Raw genomic sequence first — 10,744 nt, forward strand, 5'->3', positions numbered from 1 at the left:
TTACAGTAACAACGGTCTGAATGGTATATGTACAGTGGCTGTTTCTGAGCTGCTCCAATTGATGTGAACAAACTCTGAAGCTCCGACCGAATCCGAAAAGTCCTCACCAACCTGAGAGGAGCATCAGTCCACTTCCTGTGTCCAAAATCCCGCTGCAGCTCTGTGCTTGTGTCAGCCTCTGATATGCTCTGCTATCTGCCTACACAGACAAGCTCGGTATGGAGCAGTTGGTTGCACATATTATTCTATCGATGTGTTGATCTTTTTGTTTTTTCTTTAGTTGTCCCATCTGCTCTTTCTACGTTTCGGCGGCTCGGGGACGGCGAAGCTGTCGTCTCCTCTGTCCCTCCCCTCTCCGCCGCTCCGGTCTCCTCCGTCCCTGTCGCTCCTCCGATCCTCTCTGTCCCTCCTGCTGCCTTCTCCGTTACGACTGTCGCCGTGGCGACTGCTGCCGCCGCTGCCGCTGCGATCCCGGTCACCGTAGCGGTCGCGATCTCGGTCTCCGTGGCGATCTCGGTCTCCGTAGCGATCCTCGCTGCTGTACCGCTCGCTCCTGTCGTTGTGGCGGTGGTGGCTGTCCCCGTGGCGGCCCCGGTCCTCCCCGTGTCTGTCCCGGGAGCTGTCTCTCTGCGAGGGCGGGGCAGGCGGAGGGTAACTGGGCTGTGAGCTGGGCTGGGCGGGGGGCACCGAGCTCAGGGAGCCCGCGCTGGTGAAACCCGACATGGACAAGGCTGCACTGTGGGACCGTTCGGAGCCGTTGGCAGCCTCTGTTGGCACAGAGCTCAGGCTGCCGGCGCTGGTCCAGCCGGAGGAGCTGTTAGACTTGGTGCTGAGCTTTGGAGGGCCGCTGGATGCAGCCACAAAGTGGCTCTTATACTGAGCCTAGAGAGGAAAAAGGAGACATTGAGAATAAGTGATTCGCTGCCAGCCAGGCGAACGAAGGCACGACAGAGTGAAGCTTTTATTGCCTCGTTAAATAGAATGACCAAACTGATCTGCAGGGTGGGAATCAACCATTATCTTCTCTAAGTGGTGAAATTTGTGCTTTTGAAAAGTTACTTTGGGGCTTTAGTTCTTTTTTTATCATTATTCTGCAGAGAAAATGTGAGTGACTAGTATGTGTAATTCAGTAGAAGAATATTTGCAGATTAAAACAAAGTAAACTTTTGAGACACATTAATAATTATTTACTCTAAAAGTTCAGACTGTGCCACTGGATTAAAGAAACAGAATCGAGGGATCTCAAACACAACGTTTTGAAGGTAAATGTAATAATTTAAAGCAGGAGAACGTGAATTACACACTGCTGCAGAGTATGTAAACAAAATCAAGAGGAAGAGAAAAATGGGAACTCGGCAGCACCTGGAAGGCTTGTTTCATTGCAGACATGCGATCCCCCATCGCCCCGCTGGTCGGTTTACTGTAGCCTTCAAAGCTGCTGGAGGACAACATCAAGCTGCTGCTGCTGCTGCTACGGTCCTGCAAAGACAACACACGTACAGCTTCTGTCAGAAGGACACGTCTCTGTATAATAACATTTCATTATGTAGAGCTTAATATCTGAATTTAGAGGTGTAGGGAGGAATATCTGCATTCTCTTCGTTTACTTTACAGTCTAGTTAATCAGTAACTCACAGAGCTTTCAGCCCCCAGGCCCGGTCTCTCTTTGTAACCAAGACCACCTCCTCCGATGTTCAGCCTCTTCCCTTTACCACCCTTGAACCTCGATTTCCTGAACCACGGATTCTGAGAAAAACATACAACAGATAAAAGTTAAAAAAATATATATATTCACTCCAAAAAGCAACGAGTTCAGAGCAGTTAGTGTTTTATTTAGTTTCTCTCACCTGCATGGCTAAATCCATCAGCTCCTTGGAAACAGCTTGATTCGCTCCCTCCAGGTTTCGCACCAGGTCTCCAGCGAACGTGGTGTCTTTGCTGGTGAGGAGGGTGTAAGCCAGGCCTTTCTCTCCGGCGCGACCAGTTCGACCGATCCTGTGAGTGTGCGTGTCGATGTCTCGAGCCACGTCGTAGTTCACCACGGTGCGAATGGACGGGATGTCCAGACCACGAGCTGCGGAGGAATACAAAAATCACGTTTAAAGAGATTTTGTTACTCGGACTTAAAACGTCACTTCACAGAGCAAATGCCAGTCCCCGCTTCTTCTTCTTCTTCTTCTTCTACGTACCAGCTACATCTGTGGCCACCAAAATGGGCAAGTTCTTCTTTTTGAAGTCACTGATGACCTTGTTCCTCTCACTCTGGTCCATGTCTCCGTGCAGGAGGCCCAGGCTGTAGCCCTCCTGCGTCAGGTTGGTAGCCAGCTCCTCGCAGTTGGCCTTCTTGGTGACGAAAATGAGGACGGAGCCGGAGGAGGTGAACTCGACTAGCCGCCGGGTCAGCCAGCCCCATTTGTCTGAACCGCCGAGCAGCATCTCCACCAGCTGAGTCACGTCCTCATTGGCCTTTTCAGAGAGGATGGAAATAAGTACAAAGTAAGTTTATACATTTTAGTGACAGAAGGTTTTTGCTGCCTCGCGTTGACAAGTCATTCGTACTTTTCAATTCTGAGCTTCAAGTACCAAAAGACCTTAAAAGCATCTTCAAAATACACATTTTCCATTTTGTAACAACATTTTGAGGGAAATTAAACTGTATTTATTCTGTAGCTCTGAATTTATAAATCGATGTATTTTATCACGCTGAGCGTAGACATGCATGCTCAAACAAATCATTATATTTACCTCTCCGATGTCTCCCTGCACCACACGGATAGGATCTACTAAGATGTCTCTTGCCAGCCTCTCTATCTTCTTTCGAAACGTTGCGCTGAACAGAAGAGCTTTGAAGGAAATCACATTAAGTCAAATGAAAACGGTCTGTAGGTTGCTGTGGTAATTATATTAAAAACAACTTAAAACATTAAAAAAAAAAACATCACTTACTCTGTCTGTCTGGGCGAACATGGCTGGCAACAGAGCGAACCTGATATTCTAATAAGGAAAAATCAAAAATAATTTGATTATACTGTAAATTAGCTGCAGTACAACAAAAGCTGGTTTAGAAAACCTGATGACGCCGACCCACCGAAGCCCATATCAAACATGCGATCGGCCTCATCGAACACCAGGTATGTGACCCTCTGCAGGGACGTGGCCTTCTTTTTAACATGGTCAATCAGACGACCCTGTGCAAACACACACAGGAGTAATAAGCGTCACCTATTTTTGTAACAGTGTCGAAAGGTTTTGTTTTCTCCCACAGGAACCAGGGAAATGCTAAAGGTTTCTTACTGGAGTGCACACCACGATCTCTGCTCCCTCCTGCAGAGCCTTGGCCTGCTCCCACATGCTGCCTCCTCCATACACAGCCACAGAACGCAACGAGTAGGCTTTCCCAAAACGCTTACACTCTGCATGGATCTAGAAATTATTAAAAGTCATAGACATACGCGAGACAACCCGGTTAATAATGTATTTGTTTTAGTTAATAAAACAGAAAATAGCCTCGACACCTGGACAAAAACCTCTCCATTATTTTTACCTGCTGACAAAGCTCTCTGGTGGGGCACACGATGACTGCGATGGGTCCCTCTCCGGCCTCCAGCTCCTTCTGGTCCATGATATGAACCAGCATTGGCCAGATAAAAGCTGCAGTTTTACCGCTGCCAGTTTTTGCGATTCCAATCATGTCACGCCCCGACAGAGCAATGGGGACACCCTAGATAACCCAGAACGACCAGGATGCCTCATTCCAATAATTCCTCATTCGATTTACAATTGTGTCTTTAGAGTGACTTGCACTGTACCTGACACTGGATCGGAGTGGGCTGAGTGTACTCAGACTTTCGGATTTGGTGCATCAGCTGCTCATCAAAGTTGAAGTGGGCAAAGCTGGTCGAAGGTTTTGGAGGTGCAGCACCAGATACCTGGGAAAGAAAGGTGGAGAAAGGGAAACAAACAATATTAGGAAACGATGACAGACAAAGAGTACAACAGGTTATACTGTATACTGTGATCTTCATTTCATAGCTAATGTTGCTGGAAATATTGATAATAAAATCTGATCAAGAATGGTGAAAAATACAAATGTCAATTCAACATTTATGTAAAAATGTGCTTTAATTAAATGACAGACTTACTCGCAAGTTCAGTTTCTGCCTCAACTCCAACACTTGAGTCCCAGTCAGGCTGCTGAGCTCCTCGTGCTCATTGTAAAAGTTTTTCTCAAAGGGTGGGTAATCAATCTACAAAAGAAATGACAAAACGGGCTGAAAAAGTCACAACAACATAGTTTACATCGAGAAAATGTTGATGCATTGATGAGAGGACACTGTGAAACGGTCTGTTCTCAATCAGTGCTGCCAACTGCACCTCTGAGTGGTCAATAGGAGGAAGCGGCAGGATGATTTTTTTGGTGATCGGGGCGATTGGGTTCCCGTCGCTGTCATAGTCAATGTTCTCCTCCTCCTCTTCTTGGGTCAGCCCGGCTGTGGGATTCTCTGCCATGTAGCGGAAGTAGGCTTCCTGCAGAGAGTACGGCATTTCATGTGAGAAACCGATCCGGTGTGCAGCTTACTACAACCTTCAGGCAAGACAAAAGATACCTTAGAGACATTCAGCATCATCAAAGAAGGATACATTCACAGAATAAATATGGTTCACAATCTGAAAAATCAACACTTTTCTCACATGCTAAGAGACTTCACACTTGCTACATGAACAAAGATAATCTGGCACAAGAAACGTGACTCCAAAATAATGATCCTAAATGCAGCCTGCATGGTCACATAGAGAGGAAGGCGGGGGGTGGGGGGTGGGAGGGGTTCTCAGATCAGAGAGGGGTAAGAAGGGAGGACCTCTGTGATCAACAAAGGAGTGGAATAAGAACGGTGGAGGGCTCACTCACTTGTTCATCTTCTTCTTCAATGTCATCACGAATACCCCTGAAATGACAAGCGGAGAAAAAAAACTTCCCTGCGGCTCGTTCATACACCAAAGACAGCCCACACCCCACTCTGACTAAGGTCGCTCTGCTTACCTGACAACATTTATTCAGCCAACACAGGCACTGCTGGATGGAGAACGTTTTCGTCCCAATCATTGGAGAAACTTAAAACGAGCAGCTATGTAAGGCTAAATAGTTTTTACAAATTTAAGTCATGTTTAAGAATACAGTTAATGTACAAATAACCACTATAATAACCTGACAAAGAGGCGTTATATGATTGCAACCAAAGTGTAATTCAACTGTGGTCAACCCTTTTATTTTTCTCCTGGTAAAATAATTTTCCTGACAACTTTCCTAATTTAAACACCTAGTGGAGACAAAAAAATAAGCAAATGTAGAGTCTTACTTTGCTGACTTTTTCTCCTTTTCCTTTTCCTCTAGTTTCCTCATATCTTTAGCTGCTTGAGTCTGAAACAAAAAAACAAACAAGATCTGTTAAAAAAAAAAAAAAAAAAACGAGCATTTGGACATTTATTCTAGTTTGTTTCTGTCTAACTGTGATTCTCTTCTCACCTCAACCTCTGCCATGAAGGCATCCAGCGGGTCGTCTTCACTGTCTGAGCCGCCACCAGACTGCATCTGCTGCCGTGTAGGGGAGTTCTCAGCTGGGATGTACGGCAGATCCACGTTGCTGCTGGACTCCTCTTCATCGTCTTCAAAATACCTTGTAGAAAAAAAAAAAAAAATACCGTTTCACATTCATCCAATACCACAAATTCACTGTACATGCTTCTCTCAGGATTTGAAACGAACTTGTGCATAATTGTAGGTGAATGTGAGAGACTTGGTACTCACGCATTTTCCTCATCAAAATTAGCTCTTTTTGTCCCGATTTTGTAGAATGATGGGAGCTGCTGGTTCTTCCCATATCCACTTGGCCCTGTAGCTCCGAAGGATGTGTGAGATTTCTGAGGAAGTTGAGGCTCCTCTTTTTTCCCAGCGAGGGAAAATCCTCCGAAGCCGAAGCCTCGCTTCACACCTGGACCACCTTTGCTCCAGTTCATTGCTGCGCTGTGAAAACCAGAAGAGAAGTAAACCTTCCCAGTCTTAAAAATATGTATTTAATTAAAGGTACTCCACATTAAATTCGACTCGGTGCTTTTCTGATTCATGAAAACATCTCTTCAGCTTTCCATTCAGTCAACATGTTCCTCTTATGTTGGTAGGAAACGAGAAGCCCTGACTGAAACCTTGTTTTTGGTTATTTTGCAACTAGCTGTGCAGGTTAAACATAAGACGAATGTTGCAACACATATTCATAATTCACGGTACGTTTTCATTACAGTCGACGATGACACGCATATTTGTCAAATATCAGCAGCATATTAATCAGACGTATTTTAATTGGAGTTCCGTTAGCGCGAACACGAAGGCTGAGAAACTGACGTAACCGTAATAAAGCTATTTATCTATTAGCTACATACAACGGCATCACAGTAATACAGTATTAGGATTCTCTTGCAAACCAGAATGGCTGTTTTAGATCACAATAATTTGACAATAACATTTTTCTGGTCATTATTTATCTGAACAACATGTTAGCGTTAGCTCCAGGCCGCTATAAGGCCGATATGGAGGTGTGCGAGGGGAGTCGACGCTTCTCCGTGAATGTGGTTCACTTCGAGGCTCTCACGACCACGTGCACTCCACAGAAACATTTTATATGGACTGAATGGATAAATAACTTGTTAAAATTAATAAAAATACTATTTATTTACCCGTTTCTGATGCCAGTAAAAGGTCCTCTGTTTTCAGTGGCCCCAGCTACGCTTGCGTCATCCGTGTGCGCAAAATGTATTCGTCAATTGTTTGTGTTGTCATCAGTGCTCGACGCGGCGCTCAGCCGAGAAGCGGAGTGGAGAGCTGTCAAAACATCGCGCCGGAGAGGATGGCTCGCTGAAGAAGTCCTAAAATACAAGATTACCCGAGCCAGGAACTGTTGCTCTAAATTTAAAACAGGTACGTTATTAAAACCTTTTAAATAATGACGTTTTTTGCTGTTGAAATGAGACAGAATAGCCTCTTTAGCTAACGGTGTCCACTAATGCTAGCTGCTAGCTCCGTCACGAGCTGAGAACAAAGATGTTCAACAATCTGCTGTGAAGGATAAAGCTCGGATTTAATGAACTGAACCTGTGAAGGAGGATTTAATGAACTGAACCTGTGAAGGAGGATTTAATGAACTGAACCTGTGAAGGAGGATTTAATGAACTCTGAACCTGTGAAGGAGGATTTAATGAACTCTGAACTTGTGAAGGAGGATTTATTGAACTCTGAACCTGTGAAGGAGGATTTAATGAACTCTGAACTTGTGAAGGAGGATTTGAATTGAACTGAACTTGTGAAGGAGGATTTAATGAACTGAACTGAACTTGTGAAGGAGGATTTATTGAACTGAAGGAGGATTTAATGAACTTGTGAAGGAGGATTTAATGAACTGAACTTGTGGAGGAGGATTTAATGAACTCTGAACTTGTGGAGGAGGATTTAATGAACTGAACTTGTGGAGGAGGATTTAATGAACTGAACTTGTGAAGGAGGATTTAATGAACTGAACCTGTGAAGGAGGATTTAATGAACTGAACTTGTGGAGGAGGATTTAATGAACTCTGAACTTGTGAAGGAGGATTTAATGAACTCTGAACTTGTGGAGGAGGATTTAATGAACTGAACTTGTGGAGGAGGATTTAATGAACTCTGAACTTGTGGAGGAGGATTTAATGAACTGAACTTGTGGAGGAGGATTTAATGAACTGAACTTGTGGAGGAGGATTTAATGAACTCTGAACTTGTGAAGGAGGATTTAATGAACTGAACTTGTGAAGGAGGATTTAATGAACTCTGAACTTGTGGAGGAGGATTTAATGAACTCTGAACTTGTGGAGGAGGATTTAATGAACTGAACTTGTGAAGGAGGATTTAATGAACTGAACTTGTGAAGGAGGATTTAATGAACTGAACCTGTGGAGGAGGATTTAATGAACTGAACTTGTGGAGGAGGATTTAATGAACTCTGAACTTGTGAAGGAGGATTTAATGAACTGAACTTGTGAAGGAGGATTTAATGAACTGAACCTGTGGAGGAGGATTTAATGAACTGAACTTGTGGAGGAGGATTTATTGAACTGAACTTGTGAAGGAGGATTTATTGAACTCTGAACTTGTGAAGGAGGATTTAATGAACTTGTGAAGGAGGATTTAATGAACTGAACTTGTGGAGGAGGATTTAATGAACTGAACTTGTGGAGGAGGATTTAATGAACTCTGAACTTGTGAAGGAGGATTTAATGAACTGAACTTGTGAAGGAGGATTTAATGAACTGAACTTGTGAAGGAGGATTTAATGAACTGAACTTGTGAAGGAGGATTTAATGAACTCTGAACCTGTGGAGGAGGATTTAATGAACTGAACCTGTGAAGGAGGATTTAATGAACTGAACCTGTGGAGGAGGATTTAATGAACTGAACTTGTGGAGGAGGATTTAATGAACTCTGAACTTGTGAAGGAGGATTTAATGAACTGAACTTGTGAAGGAGGATTTAATGAACTGAACTTGTGGAGGAGGATTTAATGAACTGAACTTGTGAAGGAGGATTTATTGAACTCTGAACCTGTGGAGGAGGATTTATTGAACTGAACTTGTGAAGGAGGATTTAATGAACTCTGAACCTGTGAAGGAGGATTTATTGAACTGAACTTGTGAAGGAGGATTTAATGAACTGAACTTGTGAAGGAGGATTTAATGAACTCTGAACTTGTGGAGGAGGATTTATTGAACTCTGAACTTGTGGAGGAGGATTTAATGAACTGAACTTGTGGAGGAGGATTTAATGAACTCTGAACCTGTGAAGGAGGATTTAATGAACTGAACCTGTGAAGGAGGATTTATTGAACTGAACTTGTGAAGGAGGATTTAATGAACTCTGAACTTGTGGAGGAGGATTTAATGAACTCTGAACTTGTGGAGGAGGATTTATTGAACTCTGAACTTGTGGAGGAGGATTTAATGAACTGAACTTGTGAAGGAGGATTTAATGAACTGAACTTGTGGAGGAGGATTTAATGAACTGAACTTGTGGAGGAGGATTTAATGAACTCTGAACTTGTGGAGGAGGATTTAATGAACTCTGAACCTGTGGAGGAGGATTTAATGAACTGAACCTGTGAAGGAGGATTTAATGAACTCTGAACTTGTGGAGGAGGATTTAATAAACTGAACTTGTGAAGGAGGATTTAATGAACTCTGAACTTGTGGAGGAGGATTTAATAAACTGAACTTGTGAAGGAGGATTTAATGAACTCTGAACTTGTGGAGGAGGATTTAATGAACTCTGAACCTGTGGAGGAGGATTTAATGAACTCTGAACTTGTGGAGGAGGATTTAATAAACTGAACTTGTGAAGGAGGATTTAATGAACTCTGAACTTGTGGAGGAGGATTTAATAAACTGAACTTGTGAAGGAGGATTTAATGAACTGAACCTGTGAAGGAGGATTTAATGAACTCTGAACTTGTGGAGGAGGATTTAATGAACTGAACCTGTGAAGGAGGATTTAATGAACTGAACTTGTGAAGGAGGATTTAATGAACTGAACCTGTGAAGGAGGATTTAATGAACTCTGAACTTGTGGAGGAGGATTTAATAAACTGAACTTGTGGAGGAGGATTTAATGAACTCTGAACTTGTGGAGGAGGATTTAATGAACTGAACTTGTGAAGGAGGATTTAATGAACTGAACTTGTGAAGGAGGATTTAATGAACTCTGAACTTGTGAAGGAGGATTTAATGAACTCTGAACTTGTGAAGGAGGATTTAATGAACTGAACTTGTGAAGGAGGATTTAATGAACTCTGAACTTGTGGAGGAGGATTTAATAAACTGAACTTGTGAAGGAGGATTTAATGAACTGAACTTGTGAAGGAGGATTTAATGAACTCTGAACTTGTGAAGGAGGATTTAATGAACTCTGAACTTGTGAAGGAGGATTTATTGAACTCTGAACTTGTGAAGGAGGATTTAATGAACTCTGAACTTGTGGAGGAGGATTTATTGAACTCTGAACTTGTGGAGGAGGATTTAATGAACTCTGAACCTGTGGAGGAGGATTTAATGAACTGAACTTGTGAAGGAGGATTTAATGAACTCTGAACTTGTGAAGGAGGATTTAATGAACTGAACTTGTGGAGGAGGATTTAATGAACTCTGAACTTGTGGAGGAGGATTTATTGAACTCTGAACTTGTGGAGGAGGATTTAATGAACTCTGAACCTGTGGAGGAGGATTTAATGAACTGAACCTGTGAAGGAGGATTTATTGAACTGAACTTGTGAAGGAGGATTTAATGAACTCTGAACTTGTGGAGGAGGATTTAATGAACTCTGAACTTGTGGAGGAGGATTTATTGAACTCTGAACTTGTGGAGGAGGATTTAATGAACTCTGAACTTGTGGAGGAGGATTTAATGAACTCTGAACCTGTGGAGGAGGATTTATTGAACTCTGAACCTGTGAAGGAGGATTTAATGAACTCTGAACTTGTGGAGGAGGATTTAATGAACTCTGAACTTGTGAAGGAGGATTTAATGAACTCTGAACTTGTGAAGGAGGATTTAATGAACTGAACCTGTGAAGGAGGATTTAATGAACTCTGAACTTGTGAAGGAGGATTTAATGAACTCTGAACTTGTGGAGGAGGATTTAATGAACTGAATTGTGAAGGAGGATTTAATGAA

At 42.9% G+C, this 10,744-nt stretch overlaps 1 protein-coding gene across 2 annotated transcripts; it reads right to left on the reverse strand.

Moving 5' to 3' along the window:
• Positions 1–262: 262 nt before the first annotated feature.
• On the reverse strand, positions 263–6,800 carry ddx42 (DEAD (Asp-Glu-Ala-Asp) box helicase 42). 2 transcript variants are annotated; one of them, XM_069717481.1, is made up of 18 exons: positions 6,730–6,800; positions 5,807–6,022; positions 5,525–5,675; positions 5,358–5,419; positions 4,910–4,946; positions 4,375–4,527; positions 4,143–4,247; positions 3,810–3,929; positions 3,545–3,721; positions 3,295–3,423; positions 3,089–3,188; positions 2,947–2,994; positions 2,746–2,843; positions 2,190–2,466; positions 1,848–2,074; positions 1,636–1,746; positions 1,363–1,479; positions 263–882 (listed from the first exon to the last, which is right to left on the reverse strand). In XM_069717481.1, exons 2-18 carry the CDS (start codon positions 6,013–6,015, stop codon positions 277–279), a joined length of 2,727 nt encoding a protein of 908 aa, XP_069573582.1. In that variant the 5' UTR covers positions 6,016–6,022; positions 6,730–6,800; the 3' UTR covers positions 263–276. The 2 variants fall into 2 exon arrangements, with proteins under 2 accessions (XP_069573582.1, XP_069573583.1); XM_069717482.1 differs by lacking the exons at positions 4,910–4,946; positions 5,525–5,675; positions 5,807–6,022; positions 6,730–6,800 and having other exon boundaries at positions 5,358–5,424.
• Between the last annotated feature and the right edge of the window lie 3,944 nt (positions 6,801–10,744).

The sequence above is a fragment of the Brachyistius frenatus genome, unplaced genomic scaffold (genome assembly GCF_029030835.1).
Source record: "Brachyistius frenatus isolate BFR_SWC_R1_liver_20210118 unplaced genomic scaffold, ASM2903083v1 Contig_176, whole genome shotgun sequence".
Classification (NCBI taxonomy): domain Eukaryota; kingdom Metazoa; phylum Chordata; class Actinopteri; family Embiotocidae; genus Brachyistius; species Brachyistius frenatus.